This window comes from Dama dama, chromosome 28 (assembly GCF_033118175.1).
Source record: "Dama dama isolate Ldn47 chromosome 28, ASM3311817v1, whole genome shotgun sequence".
Taxonomy (NCBI): Eukaryota; Metazoa; Chordata; class Mammalia; order Artiodactyla; family Cervidae; genus Dama; species Dama dama.
The window spans coordinates 27858433-27882651 of record NC_083708.1 but is presented as its reverse complement, the minus strand read 5'-3'; the positions used below and the strand labels follow the sequence as shown (position 1 = coordinate 27882651).

Here is a 24219-nt window from a genome sequence, read left to right as displayed (position 1 = left end):
GCAAGAATACTGAAATAGGTTGCCATTTCCTTCTCCAGGGGATCTTCCCGTCCCAGGGATCAAACCTGCATCTCCTGCACTGACAGACAGATTCTTTACCCCTGAGCCCTCAGGGAAGCCCAGTGCTTGTTTAGCAGCTGTCGTTGCGCAGAAGGTGACTGCCGCCTCCTTTTAGTCCTTTAAATCTTACTCAAGTGGATCTTACATAGATCTCTCCTATTAAGAACCCTAGTGGTAAGTTTCCTGTGGTTTAGCCTTCCATGCCCTGCTCTCTTAGTTGGGCATGAAGTGGGTGGAAATGGATGCCAGGCCCAGCACCAACAGATCGTATGGAATACTTTGAGTGCAGAAACCTCTGCACTCAAAGAGCTCACAGTTTAGTAGTGAAAGCAGATGAATTAAGAGGCAGTGTTAGTATCTCATGGTAGGTGCAGTGATGGACTCTAGCACTGTGATGGTAGAGGCAAGCTTTTATGGGAGAATAGTGGGATGACGCTACCAGTGGGGATTCCCCAGTGGCTTCGATGGTAAAGAGTCTTTCCGTAAAGCAGGAGACCTGGGTTTGATCCCTGGGTCAGGAAGATTCCCTGGAGAAGGAAATGGCAACCCACTCCAGTATTCTTGTCTAGAGAATCCCATGGATGGAGGAGCCTGGCAGGCTACAGTCCACGGGATTGCAAAGAGTCAACACGGCTGAACAAAGAGTCGACATGCCTGAGCGACTTCACTTTCATTTTCCTTTCTTTCAGTGGGATGAGAAGTGAGGAAAAGGATCAAAAGAGCTTCCTGGAGAAGGTGTTGCCTGAGCTGATTCTTAAGGGTTCAGTATGAGCAGATTATTTTTAAAAGCGGGAAAAAAGGAATAGAATCAACAAATAATAAAACAGCACATGAATATGAATAGACATGAAGGGGATGGAGGGAAGTGACATGGTACTAAGCAGAGAAATGGGGACAGTGGTTTCAGATTTTCCTGGGATCACATTAGCATCATCTGGAAGGTGAATTTGAAAATATGAAGCTGCACAGCATTGGGTATAAATATTGCAGGACTTGGGGTGTGGTAAGAAGTGAAGGAATCAGACTTCTGGTTCTCAGTTTCACATATAAAAAACTTGGAAGTTGCTACTCTGTCCTAACAAGGAAAAAATGGAACAGATTGAAAAGTCAATGACTATTCTTAGATTTTTAAAGATGATACCAGGATACAGGGCAATCCCCTACCTCCAAGACTGGAGAAACAGGTGAATACAGGCAGCCTTGACTTAGTGGGGCAGAAACTCTCGATCAGAAACCAACGTGGGAACCAATGCTGGAGATGGACAGCCTGAATTATAATTGACAAATTGCTGGAGGCTCACTGTACAAAATTCTGAGAGTGAAAAACTCCAGTGAGGGTGCAGGTATAGGGGGCCATCCACACTTCGGTGAGATTTACCTCCAGAATCTTGGCCCAAGTTCTCCCAGTGAGTATTTGAGAAAAATCCCCTTGTGTTTGCTTCAGGGGTGGGGGAAAGGAACCATTTTTAATTATGCCAGAGCACTGTGCTCTGGTCATCAAGGCTTGCTGTCAGGAGAACCCACGACCTCTACACTTAAAGAGCTCACAGTTTGTAAATTAAGAGACAATTTTAATATCTCCTGGTAGGTGCAGGTAACCAGAGCCCAACCGGCTGGGTATTATTAGAATCTAACTGACCTATGTGGAGAAGGAAAGGACAACTCACTCCAGTAATCTTGCCTGGAGAATCCCATGGACAGAGCCTGCCAGGCTCCTCTGTCCATGGGGTCACGAGAGTCAGACACGACTTCGCAACTAAACTACCACAACTGACCTAAGGAAAGAAAATTCCCAATTTTAGTCTTCCACATGGGAGAAGAGAAATATCCAACTCTGGGCACTTTAGCCATGTTGTTCTACCTAAGTGGGGAGAAAAAAATTAAAAAGCAAAAATCAAACACTTGTGAGTGCACAGTCAAGAAGCAGGATCATTAAAAGCACGAGAGCTAGTCCACTGGACTACAGAACGCTTTACCCTGCCCCACATCTTACCATTATGTTACTGAAGGCTTTTTACAATAGTTCCTTTTACCTGGTAGGTCATCCCTGGCTATTATGAAAAAATTACAATGCATAGCTAAAAAAAGGTAGAAAACACAATTTGAAGAGACAGAATAATCATCAGAATGATACATGACAGGGATGCTGGAATTATTAGACTGGGGATTTAAACAACTATGAGGAATATGCTAAGGGCTTTAATAGATAAACTGGAAAGCAGGTTAAAACAGGTGGGCAGTGTAAGTTGAGAGGTGGAAATTCTAAAAAAGAACCAAGAAAGAAATGCTAGAGATCAAAAACACGGTGACAAAAATGAGGAATGCCTTTGACAGACTTTTTAGTAGACTGGACACAGCTAAGGAAGAATCTCTGAGCTTGAGGATATATCAATGGAAACCTCAAAACCCGAAATGCAAAGAGAACAAAGGAAAAAAAGCAGAACAGAATTTCCAAGGACTGCAGGGCAACTACAAAAGGTGTATCATACGTATAATGGTAACGCCACAAGCAGGAGAGATGGAGAGAGGAAATGAGTGGTGTCACAGTGAGGAAAGGAAGGAATCAAGTATTATGTCCTGGTTGTGGACTTGGATACCTGAGAGGACACAGGCGGTGTTAAGTTAGAATTTTAACCCAAGTCTACTTGATTTCAAAGGCAGTGCTTTTCTTTCTCTTTTACACCATCTTAACTGTGACCAAGTTATTCTGTGTTTAAAGATGTGTCTAATGGCATCATTTGTAAGTTATGTGCTTATGTGTGCATATTCCTTTTTCACAACAAAAGAAGCATGACCTTCAAATGATTCTCAAAGTTGAAAAATCTCTGAGCTAAGACTTTTGGTTAAATAAATCAATAACTGTTGCTCATTCAGTTTTGTTCTAGAGATTAAAATGCTCACTCAGGAGTATATTTTAAAAGCATACCAAGTAGTTCTGCTTTAGGTAGTGCTGTAGGTTAAAAATTCTTCAAGAACGCCCTGCCATGAAACACCAAAGTCTTGAATAAATCACAGTGAAAATATGTCTAGATGATCTGCTGAACTCTAGTGAACATAAGACAAGTCCCAGCAGAGACTAGCACACAGAGTCTACTTGAAAGAAAAAAGAATTTAAGTGAAGTTTGAATGGTTCTGCAGGTTAAATGTTGACTGTAAGAACCTAGGTGGCGCTAGTGGTAAAGAATCCACCTGCCAATACAGGAGACAAGAGATGAGGGTTCAGTCCCTGGGTTGGAAAGATCTCCTGGAAGAGGGCATGGCAACCCACTCCAGTATTCTTGCCTAGAAAATTCCATGGGCAGAGGAACCTGGTGGGCTGCAGTCCATGAGGCTGCAAAGAGTTGGATGCAGCTGAGCACACACACACACACACACACAAGAACCTAGAATTATGGAGAGTAATGGTTGCTGGGGCTGTGGGGTTGGCAGGAACAGGCATAAGGGTTGCACACACTGAGGGCAAGTTGGTGACTGATGAGAACCTGCATTCCTCCAAGTGCTGCATCCTTAGGGGAAGGTTGTGCTGGGAAAATCCCAGCTGGTCAGTAAACCTTCAAGGAAACCTGTCTGCCCCTCCCATGCGTGCTTGCTCAGTTGCTTCAGTTGGGTCTGACTCTTTGCGACCCCATGGACAATAGCTTGCCAAGCTCCTCGGTCCATGGGATTTTTCTAGCAAGAATACTGGAGTGGGTTGCCGTGTTCTTCTCCAGGGGATCTTCCCAACCCAGGGATCAAACCCCCATCTCCTGCTTCTCCTGCATTGCAGACAGATTCCTCACTGCTGAACCACCAGGGAAGTCTGCCTCTTCCATATTCAGGTATGAAAATAATAGTAGTAATAATAATATCAATATTGATAATGATGATGATAATAGTCTTCCCTGATACTCTGAAGTAATAATTGTCTCATGTGTCTGACATTTGCATATACATACCTTCTACAGGCCGAGAAACCATGAGATGAGAAATTAAATTAAAGCCAAACTAGGTTGATGGAACCTGGTAGGAGCTAATATAGATCTTGCCTGGCGAGAAGCATCCTCAAGATAGCTCCTTCAGGATTCCCAGTGATTAATAGTAGCCAAATATAAACTCACTGTAAACAAGATATCATGAACAAGGTCAGCAGAGACAGGCCCTCAAGGACTCAGAAGCAGAATACCTCTGAGTAAAATGGTTATGCTATCAAACAATGTTATTAATGATGGAATTACAATGAGCAAAGGCCAAGCAACTAGCAAATTAAAGTGTCAAGAGAACCTATTTTATACTCATTAGATTGGCATTAGGAAAATTGACAATACCAAGTGTATGAGGAATAGCCAGAACTTTCCTGCATTACTGGTGGAAGGAAGAGTATAAATTGGTACAATTTAATCTCACCTCTTCTAACAGAAGAGGAACTAAAGAGCTTCTTGATGAAGGTGAAAGGGGAGAGTGAAAAACCTGGCTTAAAACTCAACATTCAAAAAACTAAGATCATGGCATCCAGTCCTATCACTTCCTGGCAAATAGATAGGGAAAAAGTGGAAACAGTGTTTGATTTTATATTCTTGGGCTCCAAAATTACTGCAGATGGTGACCGTAGCCACAAAATTAAAAGACACTTGCTCCTTGGAAGAAAAGCTATGACCAACCTAGACAGCATAATAAAAAGCAGAGACATCACTTTGCCAGCAAAGGCCCATCAAGTCAAAGGTATGGTTTTTCCAGTATTTATGTATGGATGTGAGAGTTGGACCATAAAGAAGGCTGAGTGCCGAGGAATTGATGCTTTCAAAATCTGGTGCTGGAGAAGACTCCTGAGAGTCACTTAGACAGCAAGGAGATCAAACCAGTCAATCTTAAAAGAAATCAACCTTGAATACTCACTGGAAAGACTAATGCTGAAGCTGAAGCTCCAATACTTTGGCCACCTGATGCGAAGAGCCAACTCATTGGAAAAGACCTTGATGCTCAGAAAGACTGAGGTCAAGACGAGAAGGAGGCTGCAGAGGATGAGATGGTTATATAGTGTCACTAACTTGATGGACATGAATTTGATCAAATTCTGGCAGATAGAGAAGGCCAGGAAAGCCTGGCATGCTGCAGTCCATGGGGTCACAAAGAGTTGGACACGACTAAGCGACTGAAGAGCAACTATGCAATGGTGTGCTATACGATAGTGACGGTGAACTGTAGCTATGCACAAAATGTTTATATTTCAAATCCCACAAACCTCAATAACACCATTATGTGATGACATTCACTGTGACATTTGTATAAAGTTTACATGGCGCCTGCTAAGTCACTTCAGTTGAGTCCGACTCTTTGTGACCCTATGGACAGTAGCCCACCGGGCTCCTCTGTCCATGGGATTCTCTAGGTAAGAATACTAGAGTGGGGTACCATGCCCTCTTCCAGGGAATCTTCCCAACCCAAGGATCTAACTCACATCTCCTGCGGCTCCTGCATTGCAGGCAGGTTTTTACTGCTGAGCCACCGGGGAAAGCCAGGTATATTTGTATATGTAGTATTCTTGCTTGAGACAGGAGCTTGGTGAGCTACCATTCATGATCTCTCATAGATTCGGACATGACTGAGCAACTAACACACATAGCAAAATAATAAAATATAAAAATAAATAAAATATGCAAAATATAAAATAATAAATATGATATTTTATATTCATAATATTTATAATATAAAATGTAAGCAAAAGAAATGCTTATATTTGAAATAAAATATGAAATTTAAAAATGTGGGTAAGTGAAAGAATATGAAAATACAGTAAACTTCAAGGTTACCCGCACATTCTATTTCTTAAGCTGAATGGAGGGCACGTTTTAGTATTCTTTTTACTGTATATACATTATTTATCTTCTTTTTATGTTTAAAAATGTCATGATTTAAAAGCAACTATGTCTTCTTTTCTACTTGATTTGTTTCTGTTTTGTAATAATCTTTTGATGAATGAAAACAACAAATTTATAAAAGAAGTGAGACACTGACATAGACTAAGACACATTTTACCAATTTATTGTTAGAAATACCGTGGTGTTTTCATAGTGTATTATTCTCAGAGATAGAAATTTCTTTGCCAAAAAAATGGTTGTTGACTCAAAAGCCAATGTACAAAATCACTAATTAATTTCTTATGCTCATAAAGTGAAAGCGTTAGTTGTTCAGTCATTTCTGACTCTTTGCAACCCCATGGACTGTAGCCTGCTAGGCACTTCTGTCCTTGGAATTCTCCAGGCAAGAATACTGGAGTCACCAGCCATTCCCTTCTCCAGGGGATCTTTCCTACCTGGGGACTGAACCCAAGTCTCCTGCGTTGCAGGCTGATTACTGTCTGAGCCAACCAAGCCCTTAATGCTCATGTGTTCCCTAAAAACAAAATAGTCTTTTCAAATCTTTTGAATCTTATTCAAGAGAAAATTTAAATTAAGAAAATAGATTTATAATTATTTCAGTTTCTTTTCTTTTGTTCCTATTTATGCTCTATGTAGTATCCAGAAATATGTTAATTATTATGATGCCACTCAAGAGAGACTTCTAGTGGATGGATTTTTAAAAGGAGACTTTTGTAGTCAGCTCAGCATGGAATTTTGAACCATCAGGTGCATTTATGCAGAATCTTAGGACTGTCAAATGTCGTAATCTGTTTGATTTAAGGATTCTATTCAGATTTGGGGGTGGACTTGAGATGCACTTATGTAGTCACAGGTAGGAAGAAAACACCTCTGCATCACTTCAGATGCAAATCTTGCACGGGAGAGTTCTTACTGAAAGAGAAGATGGCTTTGTGATAGCCCTGTTTTCCTCCTGTGAGATGAGAACGGATTATGCGAGTTCCATTTAACCTGACAAAATGCGTGTGCAAATTTTCTTACATTACACTTCCAGGTTTTTATTTTGCTTAAGCACATTTCCTTTTTTTGGTAGCTGGAATAAGGAGAGTGTTCAGAGTAAAGCTGATAATAAAGAGAATAAAATGAGTTTGATATGTGACAGTCCTTACATTATAGATGTCTACATTGAAAATTAATGAAACATTTTAATTTAAATATAATTCAATACACACATATCTAACATAGATTCATTGTGCAACAAATTTCTCAGGTCTTTTATTTATATTTCTTGGTTTATAATGGCTGTCAGGAATTTGCAAGCTTGAAATGTGGCACTCTTAGAAACACTGAAATTCCTATCAACAACCAGTTCTTAAGAAAGATATGTTTTGTTACATATTCCTTCAGTTTCCATATGAAATTTACAGTGTTAATTGCAGTAAGGTTCTTTTTTCTTTTTCTCCTTTGCTATACAGATAATCTCATTTAAGTGTGTGAAATAACAAATTTGTTCCCTTAACCTTCCCTTCACCTTCTCAATGTTTTAAAGTGTGTTTTGATTTTTTCCCCCCTCTGTGTTACTCTAGGATAGTTTCCCAGCACGATTTGGAGGAATTCATTTCGTTAACCAACCATGGTACATCCATGCCCTGTACACCGTGATCCGGCCTTTCCTGAAGGAGAAGACTCGGAAAAGGGTATTTGTTTGCTTCTTTGTTTTTTGTTTGTTTCCTTTCTGCTCCCCGTTCAATAAATTCTCATGCATACTGTGTGTATAATGTTTGCTACAGCAAAAGTGTAATTCTATACTGAATATATATTTAACATAAAAGATATTTTACAAAATTTAAAACCTTGTGATTAATTCTGAACAGTGTATCTGTGAAAGAAATATTTAAAAACTAACTCTCTTGCTTTTCCACAAATGGGGAGAACATTTTAGCACATTCATCATATATTAAAGCCTCACTTTAAAAGTAAAAAAAAAAATTATGCCATGTTACTATATTGCTATTGGTACACTTAGTTTCAAGCAACATTTAGACAGAAGTTTTTAATATGTTGATAAATGGGTGTTAGTTATTTCACAATATGTATTGCATTATATATGGTGAATTTTGTGATATTTAATATAATTTTGTAGTGATTGTCATGAGCAATCATACATTATAGACAGAATGTTCATGTGTAGAAATTTTAATATTTCTTTAAATTACAGATTACTTGAATTCCAAGATTTAGTTTTATCGAACAACTAGGATATTCAAAGGATGTTCCAAAATAATCATTTTCCTGAGAATATAAAAATTTATGTAACTCATTTAACACAGTACATGTGCTCAATCACTCAGCTGTGTCCGACTATGACTCCATGGACTGTAGTCCACGGTAGGCTCCTCTGTCCATGGAACTTTTTTTGGACAAGAGTACGAAGCAGGTTTCCATTACTTCCTCCAGGGGATCTTCCTGACCCAGGGATGGAACCTGCATCTCTTGTGTCTCCTGCCTTGGCAGGGGGGCTGTTTACCAGTATGCCACCTGGGAAGCCCCCAAACTACAATACCAAACACATTAATCATTATGATGATTTTAAAGTGCATTTAATATACGTTATTTCATCTTATCCTGCAAACATCTCTGAAAAGTATGATTAGTAGCATCATTTTCTATTTCAAAGCTGAAGAAAGTAAGTTTTAGGATGGATAAATAACTTGCTTACTCATTTACACAGCTGTAAAGTTGTAGAGTTAACATTTGAATCCAAATAGCTTCGCATTTAGAGATATTTTTACCACTGTGCTGTGACCAATTTTCAAATGATTAGTTCCACAGTAAAATATAGTTACTTCTAAATCCATGCAGAAGATAATTTCCCATGTTTCTCAGTGAATGAGAAGGCACTTCGGGTAGTTTAGTGCCATAAAGCCTTACTGTAAGTGTGAAAGTGAAGTCATTGTTAGGTGTGTGTTGGTTTCAAACATTTGTGAACAGAGAGTATTCTGCTTATGAATTTGTTGAATATGTTTTAGTAATTTAGGAGGAAGAATTCTGTAGACAATAATAATTTATATCAGGAATTATTTCTATCAATCAAGATTGATCAGTCATCAAGATTCAAGTTAATTTGTTGTTGTTCAGTCGATAAGTCATATCTGACTCTTTGTGACCCCATGGACTACAGCATGCCAGGCTTCCCTGTCCTTCAGTATCTCCCTGAGTTTGCTCAAACTCCTGTCCATTGAGTCAATGATGCCATCCAACCATCTCATCTTCTATTGCCCCCTTCTCCTCCTGCTCTCAATCTTCCCCAGCATCAGAGTCTTTTCCAATGAATCAGGTCTTCGTATCAGGTAGCCAGAATATTGGAGTTTCAGCTTCAGCATCAGTCCTTCCAATGAATATTTGTAAATCAAGTTGATTTACAATTTATAGTTCAAAACAATGGATTTACATGCCTCAGAAATAACACTTTCAAGCAATCTTTTGTGAAGGGATGATCAGGTGATTCAAAGTACCTGCTGAGATTTACAAATTAGACCAGTGAACGTTAATGTAGCAATCACTCTACACCACATGCTGTTCTAAGTGTTTTCAATATGTTAACTCATTTAGTCCTTCCAACAAGGCTTTAGGGTAAGCATTATTATTTTTCTCCTTTTATAGATGGGAAAATGAGGCATGGAAAGTGAAACCATTTGCTCTAAATCTCAGCTAGGAGATAGTAGAACTGAAAATACAGATTTACTGGGAAGACTGTTCCAGGTTCAGGAATAGCAGAGGCAGTGGTTCTTGGGTAGAAACAAGCCTGGAATATTTGACAAATAGCAAGGAGGCCTTCCCAGAGGGCACTAGTGGTGAAGAACCTGCCTACCGATGTAGGAGACATAAGAGACATGAGTTCAATCCCTGGGTCAGGAAGATCCCCTGGAAGAGGGCATGGCAACCCACTCCAGTATTCTTGCCAGGAGAATCCCATGGACAGAGGAGCCTGGTGGGCTACAGCCCATAGGGTCCAAAGAGTTGGACACAACTGAAGTGAGTTAGCACACATGCAAGGAGGCCAGAAAAGTTGGAGCCAAATGAGCTATTAGAGAGGATAGTAGGGCGTTGGATGGGTGGGAACATGGTGTGCCAGCTCTTGGAGGGCCTTGCACACTGCCGTCAGATCTGGGCTTTCAGTCAGAGTGAAATGAGTAGCATTTAAAAGACTGAGTTCAGGGTTGACTTGTTGTGACATTATTTTGACATGATTCTGCTCTGTTGAAAAGACTGGAGAGTGTCAAATCTATAAAACGAGGAAAGCTCTAGGTTTGGGAATTATTTGCTGGAATTTGATGATTTTGACAATGCCTAGAAGAAGACATTGCTGGCACTATTCTAGATGGAAGTGAGGTATTTGAATTTTACCATTTTAATTAAAACTACATGATTTGGGAATTTTTGTATGAGAAAATAATTATAAATTAAAACACCCTTAATTTCTGCTTATATAATCAATGCAAAATACAATGCTGTTGTTATATTTCCTTCCTGGAATCCCAAGTGATTCAGCCTTACAGTATTACTCAAGCACCTTATAATGCAGATGCTATGTTTTGAAAAGCTGGTAAAAGAAAACCTAAAGAAAAGTTGTGAATCATCTTTTACAAATGGACATTTAGTTCTTCAGTTTCTTAAATTAAAGCAGACCTTGAGTTTCCAACATGCTGGGCTGATGGGAATGTCAACCTTAAGTGTTACAGAGATCCCTTCTCAAAATTTCACCAATGTCTGGAACATTTCATGTATAGCCAAACTTACAATCCATCATGGCCACTTTTGACGTGTTCACTGTTCAAATTAATATTAGTTCCTTGAATTAAGGTCTCTTTTTGGACCCAAGCATCTTTATTGATGTTAGAATCCAATGACTAGGTTTCAATCCACTATCCCAGTGAACTTTTTAGCTGGTCCATGGACGTGGTCCTGCCAGACCCCAAGAGCTGACAGGAAACTGATTTTCCTACTAGTTGTCACAGCTTCTACTTCTTCCTCAGTATCATGGACTTTCTCTTCTACTCCTTGCTAATTCTTAAAAATATTTTACCCTCCTCTTCCTATAATTATGGTCTCCTACCATAATCTCTTTAATGGCACAGCTTAGGAAAATAAAATCTTAAGCTTTAAAAATTTTTAATTAAAAAATTCAGCCTAAGTATCATTGTAAGGTAATCTGAGGCAAAAGAGCCCCTAAGGACCAGACTTCTTGAGTGAAATGGAGGAAGAAAAATATATAAGGGGGAGAATGTAGTAAAACTTCAATAAGATGAGACAAATGTGTGCGTGGATGCTCCAGCAGATGAGTCGCAGGAGATGTGTTCACTGAAAGTGTTCAGAGAGGATTTGAAAGGATTTACTCTAAGAGAAAGGAGAAGCTGATGGGGGATTGTGAACAGACTAATATGATCTGACTGATGTTTTGACACAGTCCTTCTGGCTTCTGTGTTGAGAGTAGAGTCCTGGTGGCGAGTGGAAGTAGGGAGAGCAGCTAGGAGGCTGGTGCAGTAATACAGTGGAAAGGATGATAGGAATTGAGTTAGGGTTGTAGCAGTGGGGTTGTTCAGATGTTTGAGTTCAGGATAGATTTTGGAGGTAGTACCAGAAGAATTTACTGACAACTCAATGAGAGAAGTAAAAGATGAGTCAGAGGTTTTGGCCTGAGTAACTAGAAGCATATTTGTACCGTTAGCTGACCTTGAAAATAGGGAGAATCAGATTTAGGGGAGAAAGTTATAAGTTCCGTTTTGGACACGACATGTTTGAGGTGCCCATTGATCATTTAAGTGGAGGTGTGACACAGAGAGTAAAAGTAGTAATATGAAGTTCAAAAGAGAGGTTTGGATTCAGGATACACATTTTCAGTGTATGGACGATATTTAAACCTTGTATTTGTTCAGTCACTAAGTCATGTCTGATTCTTTGTGACCCCATGAACAGCAGCACTTGAGCCTTCCCTGTCCTTCAGTTTCCCAGAGTTTGCTCAAATTGATGTCCATTGAGTTGGTGATGCCATCCGACCATCTCATCCTCTGTTACCCTCTTCTCCTCCTGCCCTCAGTCTTTCCCAGTATCAGGGTCTTTTCCAATGAGTGGGCTCTTCGAATCAGGTGGCCAAAGGATTGGAGTTTCAGCTTCAGCATCAGTCCTTCCAATGAATATTCGGGGTTGATTTCCAAATTACCTGAGTGCATTTAGGGAAGATAATAAATCCAAGAACTGAAGCCTGAAGCTCTCTGATGTTAAGATATTGCAGAAGTGGAACAACCAGCAAAAGGGACTACAGAAGGCATCTATCAGATAATAGGAAACCAAGAGATTCTGGGAGAAAATTTTCATTGAGGAGAATCATCTACTCTACCCAGTGCTACTGAGAGTTTAAGAAAAATAAGGATAGAGAATTATTCGACACTGAATTTAGCAGTGAGAAGGATCTTGGCAAGAGCTATTTCCGTTGTAGTGGTGGGAGGCAAACCTATTTGGATTGGATTCAGGAAAAATGGGACAAATGTACTTGGGCAATGAATATAGATAATTCCTTTGCTGAGTTTTGCAGTAAGAGGAAGGAGAAAATAGGATAATAACTGGAAATAGAAGTAGGGTCAAGATAGGTTTAATGTATCTGTATGGGGAGGGGGAGGCAAGAGTAGAGTTGCTATGTTTGTTCTTTGATGGAAAACATGCATAACAAAGAAGAAATCTGATAATGTGAGAGAGACAAGAGATAATTGCTTGGGAAATATAACTGAGTGGAAGAGAGGATGAATTCTAGTGCACAGGTGGAGGGGTTGGCCTTTGTAGAGTGGATTCTTCCATTGTGCTGGGAGCAAAGGCAAAGCATATGGACACAGATGCTAGTGGGTGGATCTCATCTGGTTGCCCTGTTTTTTTTCTGGGAAAGAGGAAACAAGGCCAAAGCTGAGAGCGATGTTGAGGGAGGAGGTAGCAGAGTGTTGGCAAAAAGAGAAGTAGTGTGAATTACATTTACTTTTCTATGGATTTATCACCATAACTCTTGCATGACTTGAAAGAGAAAGTTTCTGATGTGAAGCAACACGTCTGATGAAAGAAAGGTTGTATACCTAATAAAGTGGGGATTTCAGGCACTAGAATTTCATCTTCCCAGGAAAATTATAGGGGTGTGTGTGTTTTCCTAGGCTGTTGTGCTCTGTAAATAGGAGCAGGAAGGTGGAAAATTTGCAAATAACCTGATTTAACTTGGGTCAGAAAGTATCTTCCACCTCTGTAATATTATGTATTCCACCAGCCACTTGCTGTGATTGTTTTGGCCAGTACCTGCTCTCACGTGCTTTTATACTCTTCCATAATTTATTAGTATTACTTGTTGATTGGTGACTCCCATTCTTCTCATTTTATTTGATATAGACTAAGGCTTCCCTGGTAGGTCAGACAGTAAAGCTTCTGCCTGCAATGCGGGAGACCCAGGTTCAATCCCTGGGTCGGGAAGATCCCCTGGAGAAGGAAACGGCAACCCACTCCAGTACTCTTGCCTGGAAAATCCCATGGACTGAGGAGCCTGGTGGGCTACAGTCCATGGGGTTGCAAAGAGTCGGACATGACTGAGCGACTTCACTTCACTTCAGTCTTTCTTTGGCTTTCTTTGGGCTTCCCTGGTGGCTCAGATGATAAAGAATCTGCCTGCAGTGTGGGAGACCTGAGTTCAATCCCTGGGTTGGGAAGATCCCCTGGAGGAGGACATGGCAACCCACTCCAGTATTCTTGCCTGGAGAATCCCCATGGACAGAGGAGCCTGGTGGGCTACAGAGTTGGACATGACTGACTGACTAAGAACATGCACACATAGTCTTTGTTTTCCAAAATATTTACTTAAGTGGATTCTAAAAGTATGGAAATCAAGATGAATGTCTTAGCTCATTCATCGTGAACCTGAAATATGAGATTATTTCTAAGCCACTTATAAGCTATAATCTTTAAATAAATATATAAATCTATATAAGATGACAGTAGTACTTTATTAGAGAAGGCTGATCTGCAGTTTTGAGATTGATATAAAAGAAGAGAAAAGGGGTAGCTATTTAGGGAGAAACACATCTTGACTATGTAGCTTAAGTGATCCTCCAATTTAACTAAAAGCTCTGTGTAGCCAGTAATAACAATGATTAACATATACACACAGCTTTACAGTTTCAACTCATCCCATTTACAATTTGAATGAGAAGCATGGAAATCTGTAGCAGAGAAGATGCTGGCAACATTATAGGACATAACTCCTTTGGGAGGTGACTCTTCAGTCAACCTTTCATTGTGATGATGCTAATCTGCTATTATTTACATCACATACTTTGCATTATAAAGCAGTGATTTAGTGGTTACAGTATTCTTATTTTTATTGATCATAACGACAAAGCCATACTGGTGACAGCTTTGGGTTTCAGTAACTTGAATGGGCTCAGCAGTTGATGAGTTCCTCATGAGAAAAGTCTGTTTTAATAGCGTTCATTATGCTCATCATCAGCTTTGCACAACTAACACCAGGATGATGTACAGATCGAAGTAGGCACATTAGATTCTGCTCATGTTCTCGGCTATGAAGCAGGAAGCGAAATTTCCAGTTCCAGTTCTTTAAAAATGATCTGACCTTCTAGAAGCTACTTACCGTCCCTGAACCTCAGGATTTTTATATGAAATATTAAGATTATGTTACCAGCCTGCCTGTTTCACAGAGTAGAAGAGAGGCTTAAATATGTTAACAGACATGGAAAACTCTTGTTTTGGGTCCTTCTATCCTCAATCCCTCCTCCTACCCTACCCCACTCCCTGGCGTCTACATGATATTTATTCTCCTCTGTGTGTTTTCCCCACCTTCTTCTTGTGTTTGTAGATATTTTTGCATGGTAACAACCTGAACAGTCTACACCAACTAATTCATCCTGAGATTCTGCCCTCTGAGTTTGGAGGAATGCTTCCCCCTTATGACATGGGAACCTGGGCAAGAACACTGCTGGACCACGAGTATGATGATGACAGTGAATACAATGTGGACTCCTATAGCATGCCTGTCAAGGAGGTAGAGAAGGAACTCTCCCCCAAGTCCATGAAGAGGTGAGCCGGGGGTACCTGGGAAGTGGGCTGCGCCAGGGTGGGGACGCCTGATACAACTCCAGATTTTATATTTTTCTAAAGTAGATACTTGGTGGGATTTTAAAGCCTTTCATGCTCCTGTGTTTGGATGTCTAGGAGTTTTGAGTCAACGATAAAGTCATTCGAGGTAACCTCAACTCAGAGTTCTGCTCCAGATTCACAGAGAGTCTAGCTGGCCCCTTAGAAGTCACCCAATCCAGTGGCTTTTCAAGCTGTACTTTAAGGTTCTGGTTGAGTCTCTCAGGGCAAGTGGGGTGGGGTGGGGACAGTGCCCCTCTCCACTGTGGTGAGACTGTCTAAACAATTTTTTTGGACTTCTGTGTAAGATTTCATTTGAAGAAAGGGATCCATAGCAAGCACACACATACACACACACTTCAAACATTATCATTCAAAGCTTCTGTTCCTTTTTCAGTATCTGTGCCAGGTTTCTGTTTAAACATTTCTATCTAGCCATTCCTGGGGCAAAACCTTCTGTTTCCCTACGGCTTTAATCTTTACAGAATTCAATGTTGAGAATATCTAATTTTCTGCTTTGACTCTTATGGTGTTATTAGGCCTGTTTTCTCTCAATCAATGTGTATTTATTCAACACATGCTCTGTAATAGAAGCTTTCCTAAATGTTTTGGATTCAGTATGTATAAAACATATGTCCTGCCATAGTCTACTGGTGATTGAGGGCAGGGGGGTTGCTAGACAGATGCAAATGCAGAACTGACTCTGTGTTTGCATTCTGTAGCAAACCAGAAGACTTCTAATTCTCATGCTACCCCAGGCTGTACCAGCCCAGGCTTCCTTTGGATAATGGCAACAAGTATTATTTCTTGGTTGATTTCCCATCCTGGAAATACAGGAACCACAGTTCCTACAATTTTTCTTTCTACCTAGTTCAGGGAGGACCCAAGAGCATCTTACATGTCATCCCCAACATTGTCTTACATCCTTCTCTGATGACAATCTTGTGGTCTTTCAGTTACCACCGACTCATGCAGGGACAACCCTGTTGTTTTAGACTGACCTCTTTTATTTGTTGCTGTTGCTGGTGTGTGTGTGTGTGTGTGTGTGTGTGTGTGTGTGTGTGTGTGTCTGTGATGCCTTTCTCTCCCAGATTGCTCCACAACAACTTGGACAAAATGGGAAGGTCAGTGACATCTCCAGCTTTAATTTCTCCATTAATTGACAAGATTAGGTTTAAATGAAGTTCGGGCTTCTCAACTCATTTCCCTTTAAAACAGTTCTTCCTAATTTGAGTTTTATGCTCTGCTAAAAGGGTTCATTAATGGGCTCTCAAAGGAGTCTGTTAAGTGCTAAAAGTTGTATTAAAAACTGTGTGTGTATATATGTATGTATACATATATATATGTGTGTGTGTGTGTGTGTGTGTGTGTATATATTTCCCCAGTGGCTAGGAGGGTAGAGATTCTGTCTACAGTGCAGGACACCTGGAGAAGGGCATGGCAACCCACTCCAGTATTCTTGCCTGGAGAATTCCATGGATGGAGGAGCCTGGTGGGCTACAGTCCATGGGGTCACAAAGAGTCAGACACTACTGAGTGGCTAGCATATACAAACACATATATGTGTGTGTTTGTGTATGTAGTGCATTTTTTTCTGGAGAGAAGGCATATTTCATCACATTCTCAAAGTTTTCTAAGAAAAAAAGTGGTTAAAAGCCATTGCCTAAGAATAGGTTCCTTCTGATAAAAATAAAAGTCCTAATAATGATAATTATTACAATCTATCATTTATTACCAACTTCTCATGAGTTAGGCGCTTGTGTACTGTGCTTAGCTGCTCAGTCATGTCCGACTCTTTGCGACCCTGTGGACTGTAGCCCTCCAGGCTCCTCTGTTCACGGGAATTCTCCAGGCAAGAATACGGGAGTAGGTTGTCATGCCCTCCTCCAGGGGAATCTTCCCAATCCCGGGATCGAGCCCAGGTCTCCTGCATCGCAGGTGAATTCTTTACCATCTGAGCCAAAAGGAAGCCCAAGAATACTGGAGTGGGTAGCCTTTCCCTTCTCCAGGGGAACTTCCCAAAGCAGAAACTGAACCAGGGTCTCCTGCATTGCAGGCAGATTCTTTACCAGCTGAGCTACCAGGGAATCCCTGAGTTAAGCCCTTATGAGGTACTTTTTTTTGGGTAAAATTCGTTTAGGTTTCATAGCAACCCTATTAAACAGATATTTGTATCCCCCAAGTCGCATAGTCTATATGTAATGGAACAGGATTCCAGTCTATGAAGTACAGAGTCTTGCACGTTGTGAATATAACTCTTTTCTGCTCTTCTGTAACAGCATGACACAGGGTGCCCTCACTCCAGAACTGAGCTCTCGGAGGATTCAGAGACAGCTCTCATAGGTGGCCTCAGGTTTTTCCCCTTGCCAGCTAGCGATACTTATTTCCTTCAGCCCCTCCTTCTGTGACTTGTTAACTAGTGCAGTCCCTTACTCTGAGCACACTTCTCTCCATACCCTCTGCAGCCTTAGCTGTATCCTCATCACCTGCATTTCCTCCAAAATCTCTTGCCTGCTGTCTTTGCCTCTACCCTCATCCTTCTCCATTTATTATCCATGTGGCAATCAAAATAGTATTTTTAAAATGTAAATTGGATCATTTCACTTCTCTGCTTTGAATTTTTAAGTGACTATTAATTATACAATGCATGCAATCAATTTCATATTGTGATTTACAATATGCTGCATAATCTGCCTCTGCCTACCTCTTTCCTCCAAGTTTATCTCCCTTTTCTCTCCACCTTTCAGACACAGCATTTTTCTTTATTCTTCTTCAGCCTCTGCTTGGAATGCCCTTTTCCTCTATCTTCCAATGGCTGGCCCCAATCAAAGATCACCTCCTCCAGAAGGTCTTTTGGTTAGTCACCAGGTCTTAATAAGCTCTACTCTGCATTCTAGCCACTTCCAATCAATCATCTCCTTTATTTTCTTTATAGCTCATTATTAGCCTGTGAAATAATTGATTTGCCTTAATTATTTATTGCTTTCATCCTGCCGTGTAAGCTTCAGGGAGACTTCAGTGGCTTTGTCTGTCCTGTTCTTTCCTGAATCTTCAGTGCCTGGAGTCGAGTGTGCTGCACAAAGGATGCTCACAAAGTACCAGTCAGAGGAATGGAGTTCTCTGCTGTCTGTCAGTGGCCCCTTTTAAGTGCAGTGTTTGGAAAGGCAGAGGTGACATCTGATGCTATCACTGCTTCCGTTGAGATTCCAGAAGCCCTGGCGTTGCAGCATAGACCTCATTGGCTTCCTTTGTTTATTGTTCTCACTCTCGTGGTCGTTCAGGCAGCCAGGGTGCATTGCTGACTCATATTGAGCTCCTTAAAACTAGTCTCCTTACTTCTAGACCTTTATCCTCATAATTCTCTATTTCTATACTTAGCTCTTTCTTCTAAGCACAGTATTTTAATTGATTGACATCATCTTGTTAGATTTGGTTCGGGCGATCCACCTTTTGAAGTCTTTTTGGATCCTGCTTCTCTTTTCCACTTAATTAGGCCATTTTGTCCCCTGCAGACTTGGCTCATAGCATGATGACTTCCCCAACCCTGAGTTTCTTGCTGATTGGATTTTCAGACATGGGCAGTTTGGAATTTCAGACACCCTTTGTTTGGTATAGGTTTTACATCCTGTGAAGCTTATATGGTTCTATTTGAAAACTCCTGAAGAATGAGATCAAGAGAGTTGTTTCACATGATTTTTATCTTCTTTCTGGAAGGGAATAGCAGTTCCCCATCAAGGATCAGAGAAAACTGTTTCTAGATTTCACCTTTCCTTCATTTTCTTTTCTAGTTTTATATCATTTTTAGATTGAGAGGGGGAAAAATCATTCCTTCACAAATGGGTTATAGATAGCTATTCCTTTGGGTGAATTCAGCTTCTTGTATAGGAAGAAGAAATGGCAACCCACTTCAGTATTCTCACCTGTAAAATCCCATGGACAGAGGAGCCTGGCGGACTGCAGTCCATGGGGTCTCAAAGAGTTGGACATGACTGTGCAACTGAGCATGATAGGAAGAAGATTATGTTCTGTGTAAATTTGAGGAGAGATAGCATAATCAAGTGAAAGAATACAAAGCACATTAGATTATGGGTAATAAGTGCTTCCACTTGATTAAATAATATTCAACATCTATTGTTACTACCTGTCAAACCCTATCTAATGTTTTGTATATATCAACTCCTTTACTTTTCTAAACAACTAATAAGGTGATACTGTATCCATCTTGTTGATGAGGAAACCCGGATACAGAGAAGGTAAGTAACTTCTACATGTTCCATAGCTACAAAACCACAATGCTAATATTGGAACACAGGCAGTAGTAGTCTATAAGTCATTTCTTTAACTGCTACCATATACTATTTGCCAGGATTAATGCTGGGGATTATGCATTATTGCACTTGATCCTTAGTACATCTGTATGATGTAGATGGTATTGTCCCCATTTCACAAGTAAGGGAACAAAATCTTAGGACATTTAAATAGCCTCCAGTTGGTCACAGAACTAGTAAATCACAGGAAGTGCAATTGGAATCCATTGCTGTCCAAAAATCTAGTCTTTCAAACACTAAGGTATAGCACAATATTGTAAATGCATAATAAATGAATAAATGATACCTGGATAATTAAAGTTAAACTACAGGTTTTCATGAGAAAAAGTTATTCATTGAAAGACAGCAGAGCCTGGAGACTAAGATGTACTATTAGTTAATGACAGATAGCTTCCTCTATTGTAGTTGAAAAAGACCAATTCAATAACCAATCACGCTCAAATAACCCTGTTGTTTTGTACAAGAGGGCAAAAAGAAAGTCTAGACTAAAACAACAGTATACTTGGGACAATTAAATACCAAAAAAATCTTAATCAGAAATTGTTTCTTTCTGTCTTATTTTATTGAGGAATTTCTCTGCATATGGAGCCAGCAGCATTCATAATCGGACAAGTCTAACATCTGTAGTACATGATAAAAACAAACTAGAAACTTAATCCCAGGTTGAATAGTGCACTGCAATTTAAAATATTTTATTAAAATTGCCATGAAAGAAAGAAAGAAAGTGAAGTCGCTCAGTCGTGTCTGACTCTTTGCGACCTCATGGACTGTAGCCTATCAGGCTCCTCCGTCCATGGGATTTTCCAGGCAAGAGTACTGGAGTGGGTTGCCGTTTCCTTCTCCAGGGGATCCTCCAGACCCAGGGTTTGAACCCAGATCTCCTGCATTGCAAGCAGACCCTTTACCGTCTGAGCCTCCAAAATAGTTAAGGAAAGTAACAATATATAATATGTGTGTATGTGTGTGTGTACAATGTGTGTTTTAATAGAACATATTTAGCAAATGCTAAATGTGTAGACTGTATGCTGTCTGGAGAGCTTTGGTGTGTACTTAATATTATTAGGATGTACCTCAACATTTGTATACTTTGTGAGATTTTACAATAACTTTTCTGTAAAGAATTTTTTTCTTCACAGGATAAATTGCTTTATCTTCATCACCCTCCAGTTTGAATGCTGACATCCAGCTTCTTTCAGTTTGGAAAGTATTTATTGGATAAGAATTAAGACATTGAAATCCTCCTATGTCACAGGCTCTGTGACACATATTGTGTCTGTAGCAAGGAGAGACACGGATAAAGTCCCTGCTTATGGAACTTATAGTCCAGTGGACACTAGTTGTCTGGTTAACACTCTAGTGCAGGACATTAAATGAACCTCTGCATATTTTAGCATGGATTCACTTTGGGGAAACAATTATTTCAGTTGAGTCTAAGAAAAATAATGTTACAGGTCTAATTATTAAGTGTTTTGTGCAGTTGTCAATGTGCTAAAGTGTATTTTGTTCATGTACTGTTTTCTAAGATAAATTATCATTGCTCTTTCCCTCTTTCTCTCTCTCTCTCCTGCACAGACACACAGACACACAGACACACACACACCATATTCAACTGTGGCTAGGCTCCATTCTGATTTATGCGTCTAATACCTATTATTGAGATAAAACAGTGAAAACGACTTAGAAAATAAACCTCCTGATATAACTGTTCTCACCTTCCTCTTCATTCTCTTTTTAGAAATGAAAAGTTTATTTAAATGAAAGAGTCGATTTATCAGTTAATCTTATAATTATTTTTGCTTTGGTAATTCCTTCCATTGCTGTTCTTTTTCATTAGCATGTGTGGTTGTATTTTCACTTCCAGTCTTTCTTTTTGAAAGTTAATGAGGTCTACTAAGATGCAAATCGTCCCAGCAATAGCCAAATGGCTGGAATGCAGCAGCAGGGGAAAAATTCATTACAGAGGAGAAATTTAAAAGGACGGCTGCTTCTTTAATGCCATAGCCATTAAGATGGCAGCTTCCTGCCACCACAGTAGCACGTTTCATTGACTTTCCTCCTTCTCAATTTCGTGTTGTTTCCTGGTGATGAATTGAGATGTAATTCCCACCTGCTATCAAAAGCATATGTAAGGGTTTTCACATGATTTGTTTCTCTAATAGTAAAGTACTGCTGCCTAAACAAGAGAGGATGTTAAAGTTTTAAACCATATCATAGATTTTCAAGAATAAGATTGATTTTATTCAGATGTTCTAGTGGAAAATTTAACAAAACTCATATGAAATATTGACTTTGTCCTATTGTGCTCCTTATGTATTTTAAAAAAGATGGTTAAAAATGCACATTCCTGTTGAAGTTGTTGCATAGAACCCTTGAAGCCAGAATTCAAGGCTCCTATTATTTCTACTTCATTTCTTATAATGGTAAATTCACCATAATAATTTCCCCTTTCGGTGATGTTCTCTTGGAATACATCAGTCCTGTACTAGAAGTTCTCAGTCTCAAAGAAAAGGCTCTTCTTGATTATAAAGATAAGAGCTTAAGCCTGTTGTGTATTTAGAGTCCTCCGCTGGGCACTGTTGTATTCAGGGGCCAGAGGGTGTTGTTTCCTCTGAAACAATCACCGTGAGTGTGTCTTTGTCAATGTGCACATTCTCAGTTCATAAATCCCTTGTTTTAGAACTTAATCCACATCCAAGAGAGAAGAAATAAAGGAGAAAAGACAGAGAAGAGAGTGTGATTGTTTGGCAGTAACGCGCTGACATTGGCTTTCTCATTTCCAGATCCCAATCAGTCGTGGATCCTACAGTGCTAAAACGCATGGATAAAAATGAAGAAGAAAACATGCAACCTTTGCTGTCTCTGGACTGATAGCTTCTCTACCCTCTCCATGGATTAGAAACGGAAGGTACATGTTTTCAGCACCAGGGCCAGCGCTGTGGATGAATTACCAGCTGGAAACTTATTTATTCATGTTAATGTAGCATAATATATAATAAGGCATCAGGCTTTCCCATTTGCCTGAACCATGGGTGCCCTGGTCTGGATTTAAAGAAAAGTCAATAATTTATTCTGTAAGTGCCAAGTTCTTTGTAAATACAATGTAATCTTCACGTCAAGTTTGTAAATTTTAGTAGTAACTTAAATTGGAAGATTGACTTTTGAGTCCATGCCAGTGATATGAACTATAACAAGAACAGAAAAGACACATAAACAATCAAAGCTAATCATATGTAGCCCTGTTTCCTATGAAGCCATATTTCAGCTATCATAGTGATTGTTTCATTGTTTTCCTCTGAAACTCTGTCATACTCAAATGTATGTTTAATGGGCACAGGGAGCTAAGTGATTCTAGGAAATTATTATGATAAATGTATTTCCTGTCTAGTGATTTTCAATTCACAGAAAATGTACCCTAGTGACTATCACTGGCCTTGAATTTGGGAGGCAAGAAATGGCAAATAACCTGGTAAACTCAACACTTGAACTCTTCTATGTTGTTTAGTTCCTGAAGTCTTGTGAAAAAATATGTTCCTCTAATAAGATGTGGAATTCTGAAAGAGAGTGGATTCTTTGTAAACTGCTGTCTTCACAATGTGTCCTTTACTTAAGATCCCATTATATGCCTGTCTGATGTACTTTAAGAACTTTATCCCGAAAAACTCTTTGACCAAGAGGAAGAGAACCGATACATGAGTAGTGTTTGACAGCTAATTTTGAACATAAATGTTGCCAAGTACTGATAAGGGGCTAATTTCTAATTCTTGTGACTGGTTGAAAAAATATATATATTCACACACACACATATATATTTTTACTGAGCTTTGGTAAATCTGTGATGTGACAGGCTTATAAAATAGATCATGCATACTCAATGATCTTAGAAATGTTATAGATTATTGTCTGAGATGTTAACTCTGGAAAACCACTTCCACTAAAGTTAATGAAAATGAGGTATTGTGAAACAGACTTTCTGTGAATTTATTTAAGGGAATTCAATTTAATTTGTAATGCAATCTTGTATCTGTGCCATTTCAGTGAAATATATTTTTTCTTCAAATAAAACAACAAGTCTCAACATAGCATAGGCAGTATCAGGTGACAGAGAATAATACTGTGTTTCTCAAATTCAGATTAATTATCCTAATGATCCTGGAAGTACACATTTTCTTCTCAGAAAAGATTTTAAGAACATATTGCATCTAGGAGACATAATGAAAGCTTCTGAGGGCATCTGAGAGTCTATGTTACAGTTTAAATCTAGATTTGGAATCCTTATGTTAAAGTTTTCTTTTCACAAAAATTTTGCAAGGATAGCACATTTTAAAAATTTAACTTTAAATTTCAAATTCTAGTGTGAAAAAGCAAGATTCTTACCACCTTTTCAGAGTGGTAGTTTTTGAGACTGAGACTTTACCATTAAAATATTGTCTTGAAAGAAAAATATCTCAAGGAACTTATGGAAAACCAACAGAAATAAAGGCATGTAGCAGCCTCTATATACCTTTTAGCCAAAAGCTTTAAAAAGTCCAGTTATAATTCTGCAACCCAGAATCTTAAAATTAATATCAGTACATTATTCTGCCGTGTCACAAATGAACTGTCTAGTATTTGTAAAAATACATAAATACACATAGATACTATGAATGAAAGATACCTTTAAAATGCCAACCTCCAATCAAGTGCAGAAGAATAATGATGGTCAGGCACTCTGCTCTACCCGTAAAAGGTATAGAGATCAGAATGCACTGGAAGAAAAAGCCACAGTAACTCTAATCTTTCTAAGAACCCTGACCAAAGGTCTTATGTTTTTTTCCTACTTG

At 39.4% G+C, this 24219-nt stretch overlaps 1 protein-coding gene across 1 annotated transcript in view; it reads left to right on the top strand.

Moving 5' to 3' along the window:
* CLVS2 (clavesin 2) overlaps positions 1-22281 on the top strand; it is a 71790-nt gene extending 49509 nt beyond the window's left edge. Inside the window, exons 3-5 of the mRNA XM_061131942.1 lie at positions 7481-7591; positions 14794-15014; positions 22180-22281. Coding sequence (XP_060987925.1) covers positions 7481-7591; positions 14794-15014; positions 22180-22267 — 420 coding nt within the window. The 3' untranslated portion in view covers positions 22268-22281. The remainder of the gene's footprint in view (positions 1-7480; positions 7592-14793; positions 15015-22179) is intronic.
* The last annotated feature ends 1938 nt before the right edge of the window (positions 22282-24219 follow it).